Source organism: Sminthopsis crassicaudata, chromosome 2 (genome assembly GCF_048593235.1).
Source record: "Sminthopsis crassicaudata isolate SCR6 chromosome 2, ASM4859323v1, whole genome shotgun sequence".
Taxonomy (NCBI): Eukaryota; Metazoa; Chordata; class Mammalia; order Dasyuromorphia; family Dasyuridae; genus Sminthopsis; species Sminthopsis crassicaudata.
The window spans coordinates 477664822-477691642 of record NC_133618.1 but is presented as its reverse complement, the minus strand read 5'-3'; the positions used below and the strand labels follow the sequence as shown (position 1 = coordinate 477691642).

At 38.4% G+C, this 26821-nt stretch overlaps 1 protein-coding gene across 14 annotated transcripts in view; it reads left to right on the top strand.

The window, feature by feature from the left end:
- Positions 1 to 26821, top strand: part of ZNF536 (zinc finger protein 536) — a 578037-nt gene that overhangs the window by 366677 nt on the left and 184539 nt on the right. For 12 of the 14 annotated variants that reach the window (XM_074293256.1, XM_074293266.1, XM_074293260.1 and 9 more), the window contains one exon: positions 2954 to 4528. In XM_074293256.1, coding sequence (XP_074149357.1) covers positions 2954 to 4528 — 1575 coding nt within the window. Of the gene's footprint in view, positions 1 to 2953; positions 4529 to 6252; positions 14317 to 26821 lie in introns of those variants that run through there. The other 2 variants (XM_074293268.1, XM_074293269.1) reach the window with 2 other exon arrangements.

The following is a 26821-nucleotide window of genomic DNA, read 5'->3' as shown; positions in this document are numbered from 1 at the left end:
AGAAAAGTGCTTGTCCTAACTGTGTGACCCTATGCAAGTCACTTCATCTTTGTCTACTTAAATTTTCTCAACTATAAAATGGAAATAATAATAGTATCAACACTGCAAGATTATTATGAGATATTTATAAAGCACTTAGCCAGTGGCTGGCACATGGGAGGTAGTGTGTAAATGCCCTGATTTTATTATTATTATTAATTATTGTATCTACTGTTATTCTTTCAGTCTCCCTTCTGAAATGGCACCTCAAGCTGAAGAGATAAATGTTTGTCCCTGGTAAAGACCCAGCCTCCTCCCCAAAATAGTTCCATTGTTTACTATCAAAATCTTAATTTATTTCCTAATCCTTCCTCCATGAGAATATAAACTCTTTTAGAGGTGGGGATTATTTCATTCTTTGTCTTTGTTTCCCAGTGCCTAGGCAAATGCCTGGCACATGGTGTTTATGAAATGCTTGCTAATTGATTAATTACCAAAGTGTATCCCAAGTCCCCTCTAGATCAATACTTCCTTTATTCACTGTCATTAATCAGAGCCCTACATGCCATTCACTTTATATTTATGGATCAAAAATTTTTGGAATTTCTGGTGCCCCAAGTATAATTTTCAGAGGATATCCAGCTAGTCCAACAATCCCAAATATTCCCCGGCTTTGCAAACTGTACCTCACTCTGACTCCTGAAGAGTATGGGAAGAAAAGTGTTTTGTAATCCTTAAAGTCCTGTATAAAAGTGAGTTTGGTTGTTATCTGAGAGCACTTGGACAGTTATCTGGGACTGCTTAAGCAGAAGTTGGTTCTCTGGCTGGGAGATATCAAGGTAGGTTTCATAGACTTTTCTGATGGACTGAGATTGCTCTGGCATCAGGCACTTCGGTATCAGCCATCCCACTGAGATTTTTGAGCTCAGACCCCTAACTTGAGTTTCAGTGGATATGGACCATCCTAACATGTACATGACAGTATTTTCAATATCCTCTGGTTTCTGAGGTGTCTGAGTTCAACCCTGGACAATTAGTCTGCAGTGATTAATTGACACAAGGCCTTTGATGGGGGCTATACAGATGTGAGCAGCATAGCCTTATTTCATGAGCAGCTAGCACTCTAGGGCCCTGACTGGTCAGAAACTCATTGACTAGAATAGGGCAGATTGAATGTGGAACAATTAGGAGATTGGAGAGAGAACATTTTCCCATTGAAGGATTAATCTCAAAACTCTATGTTATACTTTAGCTATGGAAAGACTAGTCTTTCATCTGTGATGAGGACACAGTTGGTCAATGGCCACAGTTGGTCCTTGTAGCCCATTTCTCTAGTAGAAATGTTGCTTCTGAGGAGATGGCGTCATCGAGGCCCTTAGTTACCTCTAGACTTGGCTGAAACATACCCAGGTACCTAGATCTTAGTGATTCTTGTAAACTATGAATAACCTTTTTAAGGTAAAAACTTCCAATCCAAAGGAGGGACTGGAACCCTTTCCTAAGAATCTGGTCCCCCTAGGTTCTCTCACTTAAAATGTCCTGGAGTCTCTCCAAGTGACTTAGCAATTAACACCTGGGTACCTCATGAAGTTTGTTAAGTACTTAGTTCAATTTTCTTTCCATTTGTCTGAGACTTAGAAGCAATAAATGTTTTCAGGACCTACCATTCACAGATGATTTGCTGTTGGCTTTTAGATCAGCCAGAAAAAAAGAACAGAGGAAAGAAAACAGTTTCTTGCCACATTGAGCTTCCTCACAGAAATAATTGCTAATATTGACAGGGCACCATTATAAATAAGCTCACAGCACTGTCATAGCCTTGTCTCTTTCTGGGAGTATCTCTGCGCTGGAGCCTAGAAAAAGGCCCTAGATTGCTAACAAGTTCTTTACATATATTTAAATGCACATGCATTCAGGCACCTCTCCTTTCTTGCTACACTTCATGGGCAGGTATCAGTTTACATATATCTTCCATAGAGAAAGAACAATAGAAGTTTGGGGGATGCTGAATTTAAATAAATATTTAATTCATGAAAATTATCTTATATGTTTTAAAATGCTATTTAAGGCTATTTTTATTCTTTAGAAAGCGCTTATTACAGGTAAATTACACGTTTTACTACCCGAGCGTTAGGCTTGCCATTAGTACAAATTTAAGGCACTGCAAAGACCAGTAGATAATGTTAATTTCAAATACAGAAACTAAATATATTTTGCACCTTTTTATTACTCATTTTCTTTTACATTTTATCGACTACTTTTTATCTTAACTATATGTCTTTACATGCTGCAATCATAATGCACTGTAATGGTATTAATATTTTATAGAATCTGTATTTATAGTTCTTTATTTAGAAACAATGCAGTCGGTCTGCAGATCTTTGAATCCTTCTGGAATGGTGCCCTCCAAATAATGATAAATTACTTGTGCAGTATGCCATTTGCTAATTATATCCATGATTTACTGCAGAGCAAGACTTAAATCATTCATTTCAGTCTTGCGTAACAGTGCCATAAAATTTTTAGGTTTAAAAATGGTTTCCATGTGTATAATTTAAACAAATTTCAGAGCTATTGTATACACAAAATATTGCAACCATCCATTTGTTACATACTTTGTCTTTTTAAACTTCTACTTTTAATGATCACTGTGGTTGAAATTATTATGCTTAATTTTCATAATCATAGCTTTTAAATCTACAGCAGTTTTCACATGTTAGATAAAGAAAAAGATAGCTAATTGTGTGTAGATAGTATGTCATTCCTGAATAGTCCCAACTGGTACAAAATCATTAAAAAAGCTTAAGACTATGAATTATTCTTCTATTAAAAAACAGTTGTTCTATAACTAATTATTACTTTGAGCTGCTTTGTTTCAAAGAACAAATGTTGATCCTTCCATCCCTGCTCCACACACTAAAAATGCAATAAACATATATGTTCTTTCTCTTATCTCTTGTACTCCCATCTGCAGGTGAGAAACCTTACAAATGCCCCCATTGTGATTATGCTGGTACTCAGTCTGCATCCTTAAAGTACCACTTAGAACGACACCATCGGGAACGACAAAACGGTGCTGGGCCACTCTCTGGGCAGCCTCCAAGCCAGGATCATAAGGATGAGACAACGAGCAAAGCGTCTCTGTTTATCAGGCCGGACATTCTGAGGGGAGCCTTTAAGGGTCTCCCAGGGATTGACTTCAGAGGTGGCTCTGTCTCTCAGCAGTGGACATCAGGAATGCTTTCATCTGGGGACCATTCAGGGCAGGCTGTCGGCATGACTTCTGAGACTTCTTCAGAGACTCTAAAGGGCTCTGACCTACCTTCCAAAGGTACACACTTTTCTGAAATTGGACGAGCCTATCAGAGCATCGTAGGCAATGGGGTTAACTTCCAAGGCTCTTTGCAAGCTTTCATGGATAGCTTTGTCTTGAGCTCTTTGAAGAAAGAGAAGGAAGTAAAGGACAAAGCCCTCTCAGATCCACTTTCCATGAAACTCCATGGACAAGATGGTGGTGAGGAGAAAAATAGTGGAAAATCCTCCCAGAGGAAATCAGAGAAATCTCAGTATGAACCCCTGGATTTGTCTGTAAGGCCAGATGCAGCTTCTCTCCCGGGCTCTTCCGTGACTGTTCAAGATAACATTGCATGGCACGGCTGCTTGTTTTGTTCTTTTACGACTTCATCAATGGAATTGATGGCTCTTCATCTCCAGGCCAATCACTTGGGCAAAACTAGACGCAAAGACAGTGCTTTGGTAGCTACAGGAAACGGCAAGGACCAAGTCAGGGAAGTAAGCAAAACTGGCTTGCTCCCTTCTGCCGTACAATCTAGCAAAGAGGTAGGAATCCCCACCATGATGGCCCACCTTGACTCTACTTCTGAGAAGATGGCCCCAGGGCACAGCAAAGAGATTTTGGGAGAACAAAAGAACTCAGCTTGGTCTGGCCACATGGACCCGCCATTTTGCAACTTCACTTCAGACTTCTACAAACAATTTGGGGTTTACCCAGGAGTCATGGGCTCAGGGTCCTCCTGTGCTAATAGTGAGCCCGAAGGCAAAGTGCAGCCTGAAGATGACCCAACAATCCTGCTCCCCGAGTCCATGAACAAAAATGCTACTGACGAACTGTCTGATATTGCTTCATCTGAAGACATGGAGTCTTCCAAGGAGGAAAACAATGAAGAGGAGGATATTGAGACAGAACCCGAAATCATGAGCAAACCACTGTCAGTCCTTCACAAGGAGAGCGGCAGCGACGCAGGGGACAACCTCTCCAACTCCATTGCCTCCCAGCCGGCCCAGGGACTTGTCTCGCCTTTGTCCCAAACGTCTGAGAAGCCATGGCATGGCCCAAATCTTCTTCCATCCCATGACACCTCCCCAGGGGTGATGAAAGCAGAACAGATCCCAGGTCCCCAGGTCCTGGAGAAGCAGATGAACATGTTGTCAGTCCTAAGAGCCTATAGCTCTGAAGGCTTAGCAGCCTTTAATGGACTTTCCAGTAGCACAGCAAGTAGTGGATGTGTCAAGAGACCAGACTTGTGTGGTAAGTTTTAGAAACCTCTTTCTTGAGTTCCTTTCTCAAAAGATTAGTGCCAAATGGTGCATTAAAAACAAATAGAGCAAAATGTCCTTTAGAAATTTTGGAATTAAACATAGGTAACGCTGTATGTGCAATTTAGACAATCATACAATGAATCCATTTTTAAAAAGACATTTTTGAAATCATACTGTTTTCCTATTTGTGTCATCCAAGTCTAGAGAACCTGTGTGAGGGACATGAAGAAGGGGACCCACAGTATTGACTGCACATGTTTTTAATCATATTTTGGAGGGAAAAATAGTTTATATAATAATATTAATAATAATAAAGACATGGTAACTTGAAAACTTTTCAGTATTTTCAACTTCTCTGTCAGACTCCTAAGAGAAATCCTCAATGCTTAGCTAAGCCAAACTTGCTTTCTTACAAACTTTTCTTCATGTTGACTTAGAAGATACTCAAATCATCTAACACTAACCAAAATCCAGACCAACTGACTGCCTGGGTCTCCCTTTAATTAGGGAGTTAGGATTTAAGGCTTTTGTGATTCAGTTTGAGGAAAGCAGAAGGCAGTGGTCTTTAATTATCCAGGGCTTAGATTATTGTCTGTTGGCAGTTCTAACAGGGGCTATATGGTCGTGAATTGCCTGATTAGGAGTGTTCCTACAGGTAACTTAAAGGCTGTGATCCTATTTATCCCTGATTATTCCTACATAAGCTAGCCTTTACACTGGCATTGCACATAATACTTACACTTCCTCATAAAGCACAGTTGCCCCATGCTGGGTTTTCTTTTTCAACAAAGTTGGAATCATCTGGATGGATATAAAATTGCTGGAGGGTGGGGGAGGATGGAGAGGGAGAAACCTGTTGGGAGAAACAGGCTATTCTTAAAACATAGGTATTCTCAACTCCAAATAGTTCTGTGAAAAACACTTTTCAGACCTTATTTAGTCCCTTTGCAACTATTTGTCCACTCCAAGAAAATAAACTAATGGAGGAAAAAGAGAGGATAGCAAGTATTGTGTTGTCTGTAATCTAGAAATGGATTTTAACTATTTTTTTTATTTTGCTGATTTTTTAAAAAAGTTTTTTTAAAGGGAATCTCTCCATCAAAGAGAACTCCTGGCCCAGGAGGCTGCTTCCTATCATCAAGTAACAAGCTACAGGAAGCAGTAGTCTGGCTGCATAAATTGAATTGATGTATTTCTCCTTTCCCTCCCCTTCCCTAATTCACTGAGAACAGAATTGGGTAGTCAGAAATTTTTTTTTGAATTGTCAAAAATCACTAAATGGATTCCTGACAGCTCAAAAAAATATTGACAGTTCCTTATGCCACATGATTCACAAAGCTCCATTAGCCATACCCCCAGATCTATTTTTAGCCAAATACAATTCATTACTTTTGAAGTTGCTAAAAAAATATATTTAAAAGGGGGAAAAGGAAAAGAGTTAAATGGTGCTTCTCAAGAAGAAAAGGAAAAATTGGACTGACTTTTAAGTGTTCTTTTTTTTTTTTTTTTTTTTTTTTTTTTTTAAAGTTTGGGATTGGGGCTTTTTTTTTTAAAGTCTATTTTCAGTTCTTTTAACTACCTACATAGGACCATAGTTACTGCCAGGAATCCATGCATCAGAAAAGATCAAAAACTGGCATGTTAGTAAGCTCATTATTATTGAAATGAGCTCATATTACCCCTATTAATTTTTCCATCTTCCTATCAATGCAGCAGGAAGACGGCCTGCCTTTGATGAAGCCCGCCCAATGGTATCCTATTTAACTGGAGGCATGGGGGGCTGGGGAGCACAGCTCAACAACATTAGAGAGTCTGTTCCATTTTGTAAGCTATTTCCACTGAAGCTGCAATGCGAGTCCTCCCCGCTCCCCTCCCAAAATAGCAGCTCACGACTCCCAGCTGACATTTCCATTGGTATGTACAAATACAGTTCTTAATCAAGCCCTCAGCCATTGTGGTAAAGCAGCCATGATGTATGCCTACTCCTCTCCACCAAGAAGAGATTGATGATGCTAAACTTGCAAACTTTATTATAATATCTCACTGGTACTCCACTTCCCTCCATTATGGGGACCGTGTCCATTTTATCCTGCCCATGTTCTTGAGGTCACCTCAAAATAGTCTCTCAATCTCTATTGGATTGGGATGTCTAGGCTAGAGACTTGCTTCCAATTTGGCTTGTCTTCCTGTCCTTACACTGTGGTCTCCTCATTGGTCCTCCAGACTGTTTTACAAAAATCTATTGGAAAAAACCAAAATTGTCTCTCTCCCTGTTAATTAACAAGTTGTAAGTACAGGGTACCAATGGGTACCTGGGAGGAAGAACAGTTTGTTTACTTAGACTCTAGCTTCCTTTTCTGGCCAGACTTTGCACAGAACACATTTGATAGTTTCAAGAAGCTGAAATACATACAGGCACTGCTCCTCAACATTCTAAATGTAGTTAACACTATAAGTAGGTGTCTCTGGGTGATCATTCCCCTCTACCTCTCTTCCTGTCCCTTACCTACCTAAGTTTTTTCATCTTATGTCTGTCTAAATCCAACTTTATTCAAATCACAGGTGAAAGTCTCATAGGGTATTTCTTGCACTCAAATTGCAATGAGGAATTGAAGCTATGATTGAATTTTGGAGAAAAAAAGAAAGCAAGAAAAGATGGCATTTAAGTCTTAAAATCTCCCCCCCACATCAGTTTGCACTCATACAACCATGTTCATAGCAATGTTATATTGTTTTTAATTTTTTCTAAAGATTTTTTTTTCCTTTGACTCATAGAAGAATATGGTAGAAGCGTCTGCATAGCTACCCTAATGGATAAGAGCAGATTATAGTCAACACTAAGAGGTTAAGTGACTTACCTGGGGTCACTCAATTGACCTGTGAAAAGGTAGAACATGAATTTAAATTCTGAGGCCTATTCCCTACTGCTTCATTTCTAACTTTGACCATTACTTAATATCTTCCAAATATTGGACCTGGGAGGCAATGCTCATTTATATACCTGAATTGTGGAATAGCCTATTTTTCTCTCCATCCCCTACCCCCCAAATACTAGGAGTATAGGATAGTACATGAATAGCTAATCTTGGGAGTCAGAAAAAACCAGACTAATACATACCACCTGGGTGATTATGGACAAGTCATTTAATCTACTGTCCCATTCAATTCTCCAAGACTATAAATTATAGAGAAATTGCTAATCTTCATTGGTGGAAAGAGCTAGTTAACATCCATTAACTAAGAGGTGCAGATCAAACAATTAAAAATTTAATAGTATTTTATTTTTCCAGCTATGTCAAGACAATTTTTAGCATTCATTTTAAATAAAACTTTTAAAAGAAAAAAAATAAAGGTAGAACAAATAAGAAACAAAATTGATTCTTTCATTATGTTAGTAGAGAGTGAAGATTCTTTATGGCATTTATATAACACAAGTTTGAACTCTAAATTACTGGCAATATACGAATTTTGATTTCTAAGAAATAAGTCCAAAATATTATCTTGCCCCCTAAAACATTGCAATGAAAGACTAGTCCTATGATACGTTTCAAGGGTCTGGAGGGACAAGTAGCACCCTAGATGAAGAGCCATTATCGATGAAACTGCATGACACAAGTTTGTTTAGTGTAGGTCAAATCCCCTTACTGGTTAAATCCCATCTTGCCATATTCCACCACCACAAAATATCAGCTTAATGAAGAAATTTCCAAGTTCCAGCAAATGGCCTGTTGGCTTAGAATAGAGATCTCCACAAGAGAACTCTAGTATCAGCAAAATATTTGGATATGCCCTTGAAATTTTCTGTAAGGGTATGTTTGACCTTTACTTAACATTTGGAACAAGGCAGAAACCCTATAGCCTCTTGATAGAGCAAGAGAAGTATTTACACAGTGGGACAGTGACTTGGCCAGAGGGGCATTTATATCAAGCAAGAGCTAGGAAGAGAACTTAAGTTTCCAAATTGGTAGAATTTGGCCCTGTGCTGCTCAATATTGTTCATCAGTGACTCAGAGGAAGGCATAGATGTACACGTTTATTAAATGTAGGAATGAAATGGAACTAGGAGGAAATATGTTGGATTACAAAAAAGGGGTGCAAAAAAGTTTCCCTCTCCAGAATGAGGAGCCACATCTGATATTAATTATGTTGAATAGAAGTTATCAAGTACTAATTGTATCATGTATACATCTATAAACATAGGAGAAATAGAATAAGAAAATAGTTTATATAAAAACAACTGGGAGTTCAGTAGGCTTCAAGTACTACACAAGTGAACAATATGACATGGCAGTTTAAAAATAATGAAACAATTAGGCTGCACAGAGAGATGCCCTAGTGTCCATGATGAAGGAATCCCATTATTCTCTGTCCTATTCAGAGCACATTTGGTACAGTATGTGAGGTTCTGGATACCACATTTAGGAATGATATTGACAAGCCATGCCCCCTTTCCAAAGAAAGGTTTGACCGGAAATCATGATATGAACATTCTTTGAAGGAACAGAGGATACTTAGTCTGGAGAAGAGACTTAAAGGGAACACAATTTTGTTTTCTTTGAGGATCTGGAGGGCTATCATGGGGAACACAGTTACTAGATTTGTTTTGCAAAGTTGTCAGAGCATCAGTCTGAAGTTGCAGAGGTAGATTCTGGCTCCAAGTAAGGAAAGACTTTATCTCTGTTAGAGGTGCCCCAAAGTGAAATGAAGTGATTAAGAGGCTGTAAGTTTCTCAATACTGGATATCAAATAGAAGTTGGAAAACAAGTTATTCCAGTGTTGGAGAGCGATCTGTTTAGATAAGGTAGGAAGAGATGCTTTAAGAATCTTTTCACAAACTCCTAAAATACCACAATTCTCTGACACCAAGAGCCTTCACCGGAGATGCTAGGCTACCGAGCAGAAGAGAAATGTTTCAAGTTGTAAGCTCAAACATAGCTAGACTCTTCAAAGGCTGGTATGAGAAGTGACTGCTAGACACTGGGGATGTAAATGCAGCTGAGCTGATTGCTTAAGATTTAGGATTTTTACAGTTAGTTCTGTCTCTTTCCTTCCCTGATATTGGACTTAACTTTTGTCCTAATGGGACTTACTTAGGTTTTTCCAGCATATCTAAAACAGGTGGGATTGATGGAAAATCCTTTAGGGCATGTTGAGTAGACAATACATTGACAATCACAGTTCTTCTTGGCCCTTAGAAACTCCATTATAAAACCAGATTTAAGAATGCTGCTCAACTTTCCTTCTACCTTTTTCCAGGAAATCAAGTTATCATACGTTGATATATATATATATATATATATATATATATATATATATATATATATATATATATATATACACACATACATACATACATATACATGTATTTATTGATCCTCAATCAAAATGCTCAATTCATGTATCTATTCATATATGTTGGTGTATTTTTTATAGATAAACACATACATATTGTGTCTATCTCAAAGTCCAACATAGATCTGAAAAACAATAAAAAGTATCTTCTTCCCAGCGGGAATTTTGAATTGGAGGAAAACATTGGTTGAAGGTGACTAAATGTCATAAGGGTGTATGTGAAAGTCCTCACTTTAGCTACCATTGAATAAAAAGTATAGTTAGTGCAACACATGTGTTTGTAGCTGCCTTCAGGGAGAGAATGAACATAGGACCCTAACAAGGGCTTGCATAAGAGTAGCAACAAAAGAAACCAAAGCTAGATAGTGATTGAGGCAATGAAGTTTCTGCTTACTAGAGTGGGGGAATAAACCCAAGTAAAAGAAGGAAAATAGTAGAAGAGATAATAGAAAGAAGAAACCTGGAGAATTTATCTGGATCTCCCTTCTACTTACAGGTAGGGTAGATAGACATTTGCATCCTGTGGGGTCACCAAATGACTTTAGGGAAGCTATTCTAGAGTTCCTGTAGAATGATCTAATTAGAGTTCACAAACCTTTAGTGTCAAGAAGTATAAGCTTTTATATATTACTTATACTACAACCAAAAGGCATCATGTTATGGCAGAAAGATCATTAAATTAAGAGTCGGAGGGGGGAGGCCTAGATTCTTAAAGTTTTATCTGTAATTTGATATGTGACCTAGAGTGGGTGACTTAAAGTCCATAAGACCCAGCTTCTTCATTTCTACTAATTTCTACTAATAATATTTTGCCTGTTCTCAAAAGAATATTATGAGAATAAAAAGGAAAAAAAAAGAGATATTAAAGCACTTAAAGAATTAAGTTTGAATAGTGTCATTGCACTGAGGCCTCTTGAGTTTCCACTAAATTTCAAAATGATGCCATCTCCTCAAGTTAGAAATACATTCTTGGGTGCAAGACTAGCACAAGGTGAATCATGTTAGATAGTGTATACATCTCCTGATAGTAATGGAATCTTTTCATTTCTATAGGCACATCACTATAACTATAGGAACTGGGAATCTGATGTGGGATTAAAAGGAGATCAACAATTTTCCAAACTTTTCAACCCTAGAGTCCATTAAGCCATGTTGTATTTGGTCTGTTTTTGGTCTGAAAAGGTTAGATTTAAAATGGTCTTCTTGATTGAATATGATTATATAAAATTATTATTATTACATGATATCAGTGGAAGTAGGAGGGTGATAGTTATATATAGTAGAAGACTCCAATGTAGTTTTTGCCAGAAAATGGTATATTTCTTATAGTAAATTAGAGGCTATTAGCAGAGATCCAGCTATCATAAGTGAAAGCCCTTCAAATAATGATAAAAAGGCTAAGTATAAGATGCCTTCATTGTCTTTGGAGTAAGGATCACTATTATCCATAGAAATGATTCTGGATTCAAGGATGGTACAGTAAGCATAGGTCATTCTAAAGCAAACATTAGTTGGAAGGAAAAGATACAAATCAAATCCAATTATCTGAGATGTCCCAAGCAAACTCAAACAAATAAAAAGATTCCACTTAAGTCACAACTTTGGGAGATATTAAAGGTGTCCTATTTAGGACACTGGCCTTTCTTGAGTGTATGTCAATTACTTAAGAAACAGCATATTGGATGAAGAGTGAGCCTTGGAGTCAGGAAAGCCTGAACTCAATTCAAGTCTTGCCTCTGACATACACAGAGCTGTATAACCCTGGATAAGTCATTTAATGTGTCCAGAGAACTCTCTAAGTCTATGAGAGACAGAGCAATGGTGTAATCCTAGAAGGTGTTTCCTTATCAGATGTTTCTCCTGCTAATGAAATCACAGATCAAATAAAAAAATAATAATATTAATATCTTGACTCATTCCCTTAATTAAATGAGACCATGGCTGTGTCAAAACCAAAACCTTAGCATGAGGAATTGCTTTTGAAACTATATTGATCATGAAATCTGGATTTTACAATTTGACCATTAATTCCAATAGTAGCTGTCAGTTTCAAGTCCACATGGTCAGGTCCCTGGCCCTGAATTAACTACAAACGGATTCTGCCTCAATCTTAGGCAGCTGCTGACTGTTTTGAAGTTTGCTTCCATGGTCTCTTTCCCATAAGTCTTGTGTTACAGCTGGTATGATGGTATCACCTGACCCTTCCCTCTTTAGCCAGCAGCCTTGCCAAAAGCTGCACCTTCTTTGCCTTTTTTTATGTCCGTAGGGATCAACAAATATGACTTTCCTTTGACTTGATCCTCAATCAAAATGCTCAATTCTGGGCAAGTTTTCATTTCCTTCCCCCCTCCTTTATTTTTTACCCCCATTGAGGTGGAGGCAGTGTCATTTGTGTAGTGACATTAAAACAAACTCCTATGGCATTTTTTTCCTGCTTCTCCTCCTTGATTATTATTATTATTGTTTTTTAATTAAAAGGGAATGCCACTGGTGTGATGTCGTTTGCACCACAGGATAACAGGACTGTTGTGTGAATCTCATTGTGTTTGCCAAATGGTCCACCAGTCATTTCAGAACAAACAAATGGATGGTGGCTGTAAGTCTGCAAACACTGGTGACATTTAGCCGTGTTTATGTTCCTTTCTTTTTGCTGCATATTTTTGGCTCAAAAAGCTACTATCTGAATCTGCAGAGCTTCCTAAGCTGGAGCAAAGTCTATATAGCTTTAACTTGGGGAACTGAGTCCTTGGATTCCATCACACCTTCCACCTAGTAATCAGTCAAGGTTATGGCGGAGGAAGGAGCTAGTCAGTGCCTACGCGCTTTCAGTTTTTAAACATCATGCTTTGAAGAGGAGGGAGGGCAGGTATTGTTAGAGCCAATTTCTTACTCCTTGAGGGATGCTAATTCCCAGCCTAAGCCAGCTCTCCTACACCCATCAGAAAAGAGATTTCCTTAGCTCCCTGATAGGGTTGCTTGTCCTTTCTTTCTGTAACTGACTATTTGCCAATTACAAATGATGATTTGAATCGAGAGCCCTCTAGATAAATGCCGAGTCTTAGCTGCTGAAAGATACTATTTTTTCCCCAGACACTATTTGTAAAGCCCAGGTTTCATAAAAACAGTAATTATCTGTTATTACTTGGATCCGATAGACAAGTACCTCTATATCTAATTACCAACCTGCTCTAATAATTCAGCCCATTCTTGCTTTAGCCAGACATTGAAGGACCAAATTTAAAATATTACTTTGTCATCTCTTACATTAAACAATTAGAAATTGTGACGTCAGCTTAGCTCTCAAATGTATCTAGTCAAGAATTATTTCAGGATTGTTTAATAAATCTGCCCATTTTCTTGCAGGTAAGTGACCCCCAGTTCTATTCGGTATATCTGGAGTTGCTATTGCCCTCCCATTCTCCTCGATGATACCTGCAGCTTGTTAATTATGTAAAGCCAAGAGAAGAATGTATACACATATGTGTGTTTAATAAATAATGACTATTGGCACAGGTATGTGTATACACAAGGCACACCAACCTACAATATCTATAACAAATAACCACGGATGGCTAAAAATACTGGCCCATATGTTCATCTATTAGTCATGGATTTTGAAAGCTTAGTCACTTAAATTTGAGGGAGAATTCTCAGTAAAAATTTAGGTCCCCAGGGACAAATGCTTGTGAAACGGAGCACCCTCCCCCCCTTGCCATTTACATGTCCGTTCACCTGTGGGAAAACCTGACATTGGAATAAATACACACATGTGCATAAACACAAACACACACATATACTCCAAATGGCATTGTGTTGCCTCAGTCATGCACCTAACAAAATATGTGCACAACAGGTGTGCTCATGTGCGCGTGTATGTGGGTGTTGTTTGTATATTCACCACAGGCCTCTAAAGATTTGGCCCCAAGATTTTTTTTTTTTTTTGCTGCTGCTGCTTGAGTGTCTAATTGTCCTGTATTTTGTAACTCTTTAGAAGAATACAGAAAAGTGCAGTCTTTATCTTTCTTCATATTCTTTAAGCAGTAATATTGCTAGTTTAATATTGTGTCAGGTCCTAATATGAACCAGGAGGAGATGACAGTAGAATTCAGTGAACAGCACCTTGACATCCACAATTTTAAAAAATGGTGATTGAAGCGAACTGTGTAAACTTGTACTGGGTTATCGTGTGCTTTGGAATAGAGTATTGTTGAAGTAATTAGAAAATATATTAAGGTTTTCCTGGTAATGAAGGCATGTAAGTTATAATAATTGTAGCTTTCTGAATAAGTGTCAAAATATATCTTTAAATGTGCTGTACGTGGAGTTACAAGTTAGGTCACCTATGAATGGAATGTAAAACAATACAAAAACTGCTTCAATAACTTATCTTGGTATTGCTAATAAAAAAAAAGCTGTGAAACATTAGTGTAGTTTGGAGTCATTATGTTAATCCATTTCACAACGGACCCTTCCCCCCTTCTTCGTCTTTTCTGAAGTCCTTCTGTTGAAAGCCTCCAAAGGACCTTTGGCCAGTGATTTTTTTTATAATAATCCCCAAACCAAGAAGCCTGTGATGCAACTGGTTGCATTTTTCCATTTTTCTATAGACACATCCCTATAGCTAACTGCTCACGAAAATGTGACTATCGAGTGTTCTGATTTGAGAGGATTTTATATAGTACTCAATGGGAGTGTCTGTGTGTGAGACTACATGTATATGAGTGCATGTATGCATGAGTGCATGTGTATGTATGCATGTGTGAGTTCAACAGTCTCTGTGCCTTTCAGGGATGTATCATGAGCCATCTTTACCAGACAAGCTCATGTGAAAAACCTACACTGGAAAATATGGTGCACGTAGGCACCAAGAAAGCAGGACTTTCCCAACATTCCTACCAGAAGTCCCCTTTAAAAAGATGGAACCATAAGTAGCAATTTTGGCTCCTAAGGTCAGGGCAAGCAAAAAAAAATAATCACACACAAGAACTAACTTTTATTTCAAATTTATTCAAATTTACAGGGGAGGGAAATGATCCTGTTACATAAGATTATTGGGAGGGAGCTATGGATGCAGAATTACCAGCTTCCATTGGACAAAGACCCAAGGATACCCTAAAACTGCTGTTTGTCCACCACAAAATTTTCAGGGAATGAATGAGTAGGAGTTCACTTGGGATTTGACCATTGCTTATAGGAAGAGTACCAATCTGGTAGTTTCTTATTTAAATTAATTATTTTTGCTAACTCAGATCTGCAAATCAGTTATTTATATTGCTGAATGGCTGTGAGTACTGCCAGTATGCCCTCTGAGTACCCGAAACAAAGCTCTATTTGGCCCACCAGAGTTACATCTTTGGGCAAAGGCATCTGTACAACTCAAATCTTCTTACAACAAAAATTGTGTATGTGGTGAAAAGTTCTTATGATTTTAAAATTTGGCATGGCAAGATTGTTAAACCCAATGAATGGGGGGCTTAGCAATCATATTGTGCCCATATTAGTGATGAGATTTGGCTTGCCACCCTAAAAAAATGGGGGGATAATTTTTACTACGAGCCATATTACAGGATGAACTATCTTAATTGCATTTCTCTTGCTTCCTAGCTTGGAGAAAAGAGTAGGTGATACCTGTTCTTTCTCTCTCTTGGCCTTTATTTCAAAATTTACTTCTTGCCAGACAAGAGATGCTTCTGAGAGAAAGTATCCATACTTGTACTGTGGAGATTTTAAATATTGAGGCTACTCCTTTCTATGCCCCTAAATACCTACTACATAGTTTGCAGAGTAAGGAAGGAGAACAGAAACATAGTGGAATCTATTTCCCAGTGACAAATTTCTATTAAAATTGTCAGTTTGAATAACCTGTCAGTACTTTTTATTAATTCCACCTAAACTCCATGAGTCAGGGCCTGACATTTCAGTGTTCTGTGTCACACTGGGAAAAAGCTGTAGTTCAGGCATGGAACAATTACATTGCTGTTGACTAGTTGAAAAATCCCCCATGGTACTTATGATAAAACTGTTACACTGAGCCAGACCTCAAAGACATAAATATTGGATTGCATGATCCCTTTCCCACCTTCCATCCCCTGATTAGGGATAAATTCTACAAGAATTGAGCCATATTGGGCACCAGCAGCCATTTTCTTCAAAGTATGTATTTTTAAATCTTCTATTAAAAAGCATGTTATGCAAACCTAAGTATCAGGAGAGGAAAATACCCCCTTCAGCATGCTGTGAATGAGCTAAACGTTTCCATGAAGGATAAAGTCATAGCCATCCTAACATGACCTAGGTTCATAATATTATATCCCAAATCTCAATTAGAAAATTGCCCCGGCATCACTAGGGTGGGTGTGAGCTGTGTCAGCACTTACCTGAGGACTCCGTTCTAGTTCTCCAAGGACTTCTCCTCACGGGAGACACTGATTCTCATTTATATTTACAAACACTCGGGTGATTATATACACATGAGAAAAGAGAGGAAAGGTGCTGATTAGGAAAAGTATTCAGGTGAAGTTTTTAAATTCTTTGTTTTCTTCTTCTTACTTGAAAATCACCGATACAGTCAAGTTAAAACAACAAGCATTTATTAAGTATCAACAATGTGCCAAGCATGCTGCTAAGCACCAAAAAACACAAAGGCAAAAGACAGACCCTGCTTTCAAGGAGCTCACAGTTTAATAGGGAAGACAAAATGCAGTTATGTCCAAACAAGAGATAGATAGGTAAGCTGACAGAGGGAGGGAGAGAAAGAGGAGGGAGGGGAAAAGAGAGACGGAGACAGACAGACAGACAGAAACACAGAGAGAGAGAGAGAGAGAGAGAGAGAGAGAGAGAGAGAGAGAGAGAGAGAGAGAGAGAGAGACAGACAGACAGACAGACAGACAGACAGACAGAAACACAGAGAGAGAGAGAGAGAGACAGAGACAGACAGACAGACAGACAGACAGAAACACAGAGAGAGAGAGAGAGAGAGAGAGAGAGAGAGAGAGAGAGAGAGAGAGAGAGAGAGAGAGAGATAAACAGAGGGACAGAGAAAAAATAAGGGAAGAGGGGAGAGAAAAAAGGGGGAAAGAGGAAGTAAGAGAAAAGGAAGGATGGAGGGAGAGGGAGGGAGGAAGAGAATAAAAGGGAGGGAGAAAATAGAGGAGAAGGGAAGGGAAGAGAGAGGGGGAGAAGGGAGGGAGGGAGAAAGAAAGAGGGAGAGAGAGAAAGAGAGTTCTTAATAGAAAGATAGATACATAAATAGAATGGAGGATAAGTACAAATATATATGTATATTGCATTTAAATTCCATAAGACGAGTCAAATAGGGCTCCAACAGCTATCCTCTTCAAAGTATATATCTTTTATTTTCAATAATAAACTGAGTGATAAATCGGAAATAATCACAGAGGAAGGCACAGCAATTAAATGGACTGGGAAAAGCTTCTTGTGGAAGCTGGTACTTTAGCTGAGAGTTGAAGGAAGCCAGGAGGTAGAGATAAGAAAGGATAGCGTGGGAGTTAGAAGCAGGGGAAATGCCAGGACTCGGAAAGGCGGTATCTTATACCAGGAGCAACAAGGAGACCAGCATCCCTGAACCACGGAGTAGGGGAAGGAGAATAAGACAGAAGAAGAGTGAATGGGGAGGAGGAGACCAGTTGTGAAGGACTTTACAAAGCAGACAGACAGTGCAGCAGACCCACACACCTGCTGCTAATTCCACCAGGCTGAGGAGCTCAGAAGCCCCAGTTTTAATTCAGAAGTGCACCTCGGAGACACCACCCAGTCCTCTCCCTGCCAGCAGATTGGTGCTGCCGTGACCCCCCGAGGGGAGGGATTACAGGAGAGGGGCTCCGCAGTCCTCCCAGCGCCATGCATGGCTTACTCCTCCACTTCTGGGGGGCGGGAAGCATCGGGGAGAAGAAACAGAAGTCATTTTCCTTGGGCCCTCCAGAGGCCCGGTTTAAGCCCTGACAAATTGCTTTCATGTTCCCCTGCTCCTGGTTGGACACTTTCCTGATCATTTAGCTCATCCCCAAAATACAAATTTTCACACTCCCATTGACCTTTGGTGCCATTACAAGACTTCCCTATAACTCGAAGGTGACCAGGATAGGTCCCAGTGAGGGCTACTTGCTTACTAGGGGAAGGACAGCCTCCATCATGTTCTGTGTGAAATAAGTTAAAGGAAACACCCACTAGGAAAAAAATCATTTTTTCCACCCATTCATTTTGATAGACAGAAAGTCTCTCCAGAGCCATAAGGAGTTGTCTGAGCTATTCTCTCTCCCTTTTTCAAGAGCATATAATCCCTCTAATAACATCTCCAAGCCAGGAAATTCAGGAAATGCTCAGAAGGCGGAAATACAATGGAGTCATTCTCTGGAGGCAACTTCTCAAACTTAGATGAGACTACAGTGGATTCTCATCTTCCTAATTTTATGAAACCATCACCACCTCTCTCCACACTTTTCCCTCCCTCTGCACCCTGCTCCCTAACTTCTTAGACTCTCTTCCTTACATACATACACACACACCCCCCCTGGGAAACCAATTCCCTTCTCAGTGGTTGGGCTTCCTAGGAATGTTTCTGTCTACAATATGAAAAAGAGGTATTTTTTTCAGTCTCAATGGAATTGACTTCATTTTGGTTACATGGCATGGAAAAAGGAAAATCTGTCCCCTTTAGTCCATATTCCCTATCCTGCTCCCAACTCCCCATCATCCCAGCCCTTCATTGATCAAATGGCAATGTACTACCCATGTCACTTTTGTAGATGAACATCCATTGTGCCCTCTAGAGCATCTTTTTCTATGGAAGCTCCACTCTGGGTACCTTGGCTGCCTATTTTATAGTATTTGCAAGCTGAGATTGTCCACTGGTTTAAGCCTTGATGAACTACCACATTTTTTTGTTCCATTGCTCATGGTTGAGTGAGACCTCAACCGAAGTGGAGAAAAGATCCATGTTGTAGAACGGAGAGAAGTCGGGGAGGAGGTGTCTGTGGCTTATGAGAAAAGTCAAGAAATGTGGGGCATTGCGCTCTGGAGCTAATGGTAAGAGAGGCCTCTTTCAAACCATTTATTCATTTAACTATGTTGGGAAATATTTCTGCTTTGATGAAATTTAGGTTGTTTCAGGAGGAAAAGATGGAGAGTAAATGCTGATGATACCAAACTTTGGGAAATGATTATTGCTCATGCATAGTCACTTCTTTTCAAGGAAATTCCCCAATGATTAAATTATACCTTGAAATATGCAGCCGTGCATTGGCAATCATGCCTCTGTCGAATGGAAAAAATGCTATGCATTTTTGAGGTGGAAGTAGGAAGCTCAGCTATTTCGTCACCAGAAAGAATGCTCATCCACATACCCAAAAGATGTCTGCATTAATGAATGATTTGGCTTCCATATTATTTGTGAAGTTGTCCAAATATATGCACCTAATGGTGTCTCCCAATTCCTAAGTTATGTAGATATTGAATTTTATTTTTCTACATTTATCTTTGTCAGATGATTAAGGTCTGCTCATGGTTATCCACAATAATGGAGAAATGCAATGGAGTGGATAATCCAAAATCATGATTAATACTCAAAATTATCTATCATTGGCTTTGGAATGCATTATTTAATTCCTCACCAGCAAACCTCCCCACCCCAAAGATTTACTCTCCTATTTATGTTAGGTTTAGTTGTACATTAAAATTAGTTGGTATTGTTGTTTCTTTTCTTTTCTTTTGTTTTCGGGGCATGCAATCAGCTGACAATAGAAGCTGACCCTCAAATCAGAGGGCAGCCAAGATGGGATATAACCTTGAGTAGAGAGTGGAATTGGTAGGTAGATAATTGGGGGCTAATGACTTCATATGGTCACCTGAGAAATTTATCTTCTATTAAACAATCATAATCATTTTGGAAGGTGGATTAATTCTTTCAGGTCACTTTGTATAGCCATTAGAGTAAAAAATTACTTAGTGGCAATCCATTGGTCAGAGTTTACTCTTTACTCATTCTACAATATAGTATCTCCTTCCTATTAATATTTGACCAGCACCAGGACATACATCCCAATATCACTCATTGTAAATACTGAAACATATATTAACTGACCCAGATGTTTAGGAAGTAGAAGAAAAGATCAGATGGTATCTCAAGATCTTTTCTATTTCTAGACTCTTGGGACTCCATGAAGAAATCATCCCCACTGGTTGTAGAATATGGGATCAGAGGTAATTTTTCTTAGGATGCTAGATTTAGGGTAGTTAATTTGGTACAGTATTATTTTTTGTCCAGTGAAAATTGAATACTTTCTGTATGATTAATAAAACTAAGCCAAAATTATAAGAACAGAGGCAAGATTTTTTTTTCCTTTATTCATCCTTTTTTTTCCTTACTGAATGTCCACATTCCTCCTTTCCTCATATAATACAAACTTAAACCATTTTCCTATCCTTCTCCCTCCCCCACAAAACAAATGATATTTGCATTTTTAAAGTCAAAACAATCAATCAATTCAGTCAATTGTCATATCAGTAGGAAAAAAAATCAATGAACCTGTGTTATTATATAGGAAAAATGTATTATTTGACTGAATTATTCCCTTTTTAACTAGTTATGTTCACAGCCTGAATTAGAAAATACTTTTCTTTGTTAAATTTACTAAATTCCCAGGTTTGCAGAGAATACAATGGTCATGTTCACTAGAGATTCCCAAGCATTTTTCAGGCATCAAACACCTTTTGGGTTCTAAATCTGATGTTTTACTTGTCAGGCTTTCACTTTTCTTTCTTTAAGAATTGTGACAAAAATTCAGGGTAATTTTAGAGTTCATGAATGCATATCAAGCCACATGAAAACATTTTAAAATCTTTGTTTCTCTCAATATTTATGCCCTTTGTTTTCTTTATTCCCCCATCTATCCTCATAATTCTTTTCCAGGCCATATTCGCTACCATCTGAAGTTACTCCCCAACCAGCAGTCTCTCCTCATGATTTCCAGTTCAAGATGTCTGTGCCTAAAGGCCCTGCATTTATTTCTGGTGTGAGTTTACGTGTGTATCTATGTGTGTGTGTGAGTGTGTGTGTGTATGTGTATTTCTGTAGCCATATTCCTAAATTCAACTGTCTCAGTGGCTCCAGCTATAAAATGGGATAACAAGAAACAAGAGAGTGGAATAAATATTAATATAAAATCTGAGGATGAGCATTATTTACATTTTGATCATTCTAAAAATATTTGCCATTGTTGTAGACTAAGACAGTAATTATATGATATCCCAATTCTTCCTAAAACCGCACCAAGATAGTATAAAATTTTTATAATGTCTTTTATGAATGTTATTCTTCAGCTCTCTCAACATAGACTTAGTAGTTGACTGGCCCATTTCTTAGTTATTCCTCCGTCTAATGATTTCTTCTTACAGAACACAGGGTTCATGGAAATCACTAGAAAAACCTGTCACTGAGAGATTATTCATTGATAAATCTTATGCCTTTATATCCAAATAGTGGCTGGAAACACTGTGCATCAAGTTATCATTATTAAAGTTTGGTTCACATTGTCTCCCCTTACCTATCTCCTTCCCCACATTCTTCCTCTTTTTTTCTTATTTCCTTTCATCTTCTCTTTCCCTCTCTTTTCTTTCTTTTTCTTTTTTCCTCTGGATGTTTTTCAAAGCAATATCATTATTGAAGGTTTGGTATTCACGGCAGCCCACTAAATAAGAATCTTATATTCTGGTACCTTTCCAGATATAGGAGATGTAATCATGAAACCTAGTGGACTACAAATCAGAGAGTCTATTATATATACCGTTATATAGTCAATTGTTTATAAGTATAAGATGGGAACTTGCTACAGGAATCCCATGATACATCATTTTTTCAAAGTAAGGAATCTTTTTTTCATATATATAATAATCACCCCTTAAGTTAGGTATTCTTAAGTTTTTTTTTACCCCTGTGGTCACCTTTTGGTAGTCTAGGGAAAGCCTAAGGAGCAGGTCTTTGAATAATGTTTTTAAGTGCATAAAATAAAGCACATAACATTATAAAGCAAATTGATTACATAGGAATACAAATTAAAATATTAAAGAAAAAAGTTCATAGAACCCAATTGAAGAACTCTCCTTAATTTCTTTGTTTTGGTCATGTGTTGTTTGTTTTGTTCTGTTCTGTTTTGTTTTTTCATATATTGGATTTGCTTAAGGTAATGGCACATGTCTGCAAACCTTATTTTTAGTTTTTTTTTTGGTAGGAAGAAAAACAGTAGCAACCCTGAAGTACAGCAAGTCCACTTAGGAGGCTTTGGGGGTGATGGCACAAATAGTATCCTGCCTTTTCAAAACAGTTGTTGATTGGGATGCAGGTGTCAGGCAGGATAAGTGGTGCTGAAAGATCCTTAGGCCTGTCTCCTTATCAAGTGGTCCTTTCATGATAGAAATGGGAATTCCCACTAGAGTTTGTTCTGCTCATTTTTACATCCCTTGTGGTTTCACCTTCAAACTCCCTCCCAAACCAAATTTTTTTGCTTTGAAAAAAATTGACGTTCAACCTGGCAGTAAGATCATGGTTGCCACACAGCTGCTGAGACAAGTAATGGGGAAAGCAAGGTTGCCTAGTCTTTGTGGGCAGATACAATGTAATACATTGTTGTTGGGGAACTCCCATAGAACTAAACAGAGCATGATAACTGACAACCTTATCCTACTTTTGACTCTACAGGATCCCTATTTTCTTCAACTCAGGGAATGGTCTCACTGTTCAAGGGCAGCCCAGGTTGGGATACTGAGTGTCAAGAAATTGAAAAAGGAGAGGAAGAGGGTATGGGATTGAAAAGGAAATTAGAGAGAAAGAGAGAGAAACGGAAAAGGGAAAGAGAATGAGAAAAAATATTGCAGAAGAAAAAGAAGAGAAAAAAAGAATATTAAAGGAGAATATTTATCTGAGAACCACAGAGGAAGACTGGAGAAAAATGGATAAAGTTATGAGAGAGAATACAGCCAGAGAAAGGCTCCCTAAGGACTGAGGATGGGGAATGTATTAATCTGATTTGGTCCTCTCCTAGTAAAAACGAATGTGTGTTGGTGGGGTGGGGTGTGTTTGTGTGGGTGTGAAGAGAACCAGAGTGACTACAGTTAGCAAAGTGATCCTGGACTGGGGGCAGGAGAGTAGTGAGGGATGGGTGAGGATGAATGAAACTAAAGCATCAACACCAACAGGAGTAGCCAAGGTCTGGTGTCTCCAATAGAAACATCCTCCCCCTCTGCTCCTCTACCATTTGTTTCAGGGGGAAATGCTGCAGCTTAATCAGAATTATTTACAAGATAATGGTCCATTGTTTGCACTAAGACAGATGTTGTCTGTGGGAACTTTGTGTTTTATGCTTTATTCGCTCTTCTGCCTTTGCTGGGTGCAGATGGGCTTGGAGGAATGTGAGTTATTATCCCCTAAGATTGGAAATTGGGATCTCGATAGGAGAGGGTGAGCCTGACAGTGGGTGAGCCTTCGCTCATCAGAAGTGAGGAGACAGAGTCCCGAATTAATCCCTACAGCTGGGGGGAAGGGGTGTTCTTGGGAGGGCATGGTGGAGAAGGACAAATACTCAGTGTGCAGCTAGTGATGATGGAGTTGGTTTTCCTTTTCCATAAGTAATATGCCTTCCCCATTGGTGGGAGGGCTCTGCTCATCTGTTGCCCCTGGTAGCACCCAGTGATTAAATGGGGTCTGGTTTCCTTAATGGGCGGGTCAGTGCAATCGTCTTGTCTGGGTGGACATGAAGGATGCCCTCTGATTAAAATGTGGTTGCTCCCACTCATTTGAGATGTCAACAGTGACCTCTCAACCCTACAAATAGCATCTGGTACTTCCCTTGGAGAGGGGAAGCCATTCAGTCCCTGGTTTTCAGTAGTAGCCATGGCCACTTAGGTTCTTTGGGTTTGACCTCTCTGGCAAATTTTCTTGAAGAGAGAAAAAGAGAAAGTGTGGGGATGGGGATGAATGTCCCATCCAGTTACTTATTTTATTTCAAGATAATTTCATTGACTATTTCACTAAAAAAGAATCTTGTGATCCACATCTCATTTAAAACATAACAGTCAATTAAGACTACATTCCATTAGAATATAAGCTCCTTATGAACAAGGATTGTTTCCATTTTCTTCTTGATTGACAAGCTTTGTTTTGTCTTAAGGATATTGGAACAGCTTTTAAGGGATTTAGGGACGCATCTAAAACCAGGGACGTGAATCCCTAGAAGAGAAGAAAGTAGCATTCTATTGTTTTAAATAGAGGTTTTACTCCCATTGACCAAAGGTTTATAGAAGTTGCAGTATATCTTATGTGTATGATTTGAAAACAGCTATTTTTCTTATAATTTGAATTCTAGAAATCACAAACTTAGAAGGAATTTTAAAAATTATCTTGTATAATTCTTTACAGATAGAGAAACTGAGATTCAGCAAAAAGAAATCACTTGCCTAAGATAACATCTCTAATAAATACTGCTAAACTTACTTGGAGAACAAAATTATGGACCCATGAAAATGAGAACTAAACAATGTCTATGAGAGAAAGTTTTGATTCATCATTCCTATACTTCACCTGTTACTAAAGAGTCACCCAGGCCCAGTATAAAACTGAGAAAATTCCATTGTTTAGGCTAAGAATTAATCCAGAAAAAATAGAGTAAATATTCCACTTCAAACCTATCCCCAGTGTCTCTCTCTGGAGCAGGGGTAATCAAATAACTCTTCTCCAGATTTTTAATATGTTGTTCATGGAAACAAATGAGAGAGGGGGTGTTTTAAAATACTGTTTTGATGATAAGTTTTAGAGTAGCATCCTGCCTTCCTAAAAAACAAAATGAAATCATGTAGAAACATATAAATAATGAAATCTCTAATGGCATCTGTAGAATTTCTTGTAGTTGATGGTACTTATGAATCCTGATTCTTACTTCTGGTCAGGCTAACTACTCTTAGTCTAAGTCTACTGCATGACATAGATGACCATGCTTTTTGAGCCCTAATAAGCCTCCTAAGAAGCCTTGCCACATGACAGTGCTTGCATAATTTACTCCTACAACAATTCAAAAAAAGGTACTGAAGAGTGGCCAAGGTTAAGTTGTTTCTCCACTATCTTGACTACCTATTATTTAAAAGATGTAACCTCTCACCTGAAGTATCACACCATTCCCAGGCAATAGCTTTCTCAAGGAAAAGGATCAAGCCTATAAACCAAGAGGAAATATTCTTGTCCTTAGGAAACTATCATCCCCCTTGCTGACTTGTCTGTAATTTGGGATGTATCAATAAAATCTGCTTTCTCCATATATGTGTGTTCGAAGTGGTGAGTCATGGTGAGGGGGCTGCCAGTAGGACTATGGCACCACCTTAATCAAGTTGGTTCACTTGATTAAAATAAGTACTATGAGATGATCCAAGGTCATAAAGGAACTGAACCATTCAGTTTTCTCCAAGCCCAAGAGGCACAACAGCAGTAACAATAACAACAACAATAACAAGCCTACTGCTTTAACAGGGAAATAGGTAAGGAATATACTTAACTTCTTGGTTCAACTCAAGAAGCAGGTGTTGAGTGGAACAAGGTGTTGAGTGGAGAGAGTTCCAGCAGCAGATTTTCAGCAGGCCCCTAGCAACTTCAGCTATGCACAACCCCCAGCCAAGAAGACTGCATGGATCAGACTATGATAATATTTATAAACTTTATTCTCCCTGTGTCAGCCTCCGACCAAAACATGGAGTCACTGGAGATTGGAAATTATGTCTTTTAAGGTCCTGAAGAGCTGTTTCACATGTGACCAATTACCTCTGTCAAGTCAGGGAGAATAAGGTCCCCACCTCAGTGGGTGGGATCTGAACTTGGGCTTTCAGAGGTCAATAGCAGGGATTTTAGGCCTTTGAGCCTGTCACTCCCCTATAGCCAGACCTTTTCTGTTAAAACTGTTTAAATTACAAACCAGTAATAAAAGGATCATATGTGTTTCCCACCGAACAGGTTCTTTAAGGCTATTATGATAATTAAAAACATATGGTGCCTTTGCCAGTCAGAGGAAAACCACAGATGTACAAATTAGGTATTATATAAGGTTTTTTCTTCTTTTGGCCTTTTAAAAACGTCAAGCTAAAGAATTCTAAAGAGATAAAATGGCAATTTTGGAGATAGTAGGTAGCATTTTGTTTTTAGAATCATTAAATATATAAACCCTTTTCTTTAGCCTAATAGGAACAAACTGTTTCTAATATGTGAAAGAGGGAAAGGAAAACATTCGTTGATGAAGACTTCAGTATTTATGGAGGAAATAAGGAAACACTTTCTTACTCCCAAGTTCTTGGAGATCATGAAACCTTTTGCATTTTTTATGATGTTTTCCTGCACAGACAAAGAGGATTATATTTATTAAATATTGAATTATATTGAAATTGGATTGATGCAGGGAAAGGAGAGGATTTCTTTACATTCAACTTTTAATTTTTTTCAAAAGGCAAAGATGCAAATATTGATTGGGATAGGAATAGTCATTTGTTTTAATTTAAAATATAAAATTGATTTTGAGAAAGTGATAAATATTGCTAATAAAAAAATCTGGATGGGCTTTTTAAATGGTTCATTGTTGATGGTTTACTGAGACCAATGTCTAATAGGAGTAGAGATGTGCTGAACTCCCTATATTAAGGAGGACGATGACTGACTGCAAATGCTGAAGATGTGCATCAGTTTACTAAGTTCCCTGCAAAAGTTGGAAGTTTAATGCTATTTGACACAAGGTGGTAATTCCTCAGAACAAATTGCAAATACATCATACTGTTTCCTTTAAGGCTTGTTCATCAGCTGCCCCTCATTTGCAGGAAGTTATTACAGACAGCAGAAAGAACATGAAAGAGTCCTATTAGGCAATAGATAGGGAGGCAAAAAAAAAAA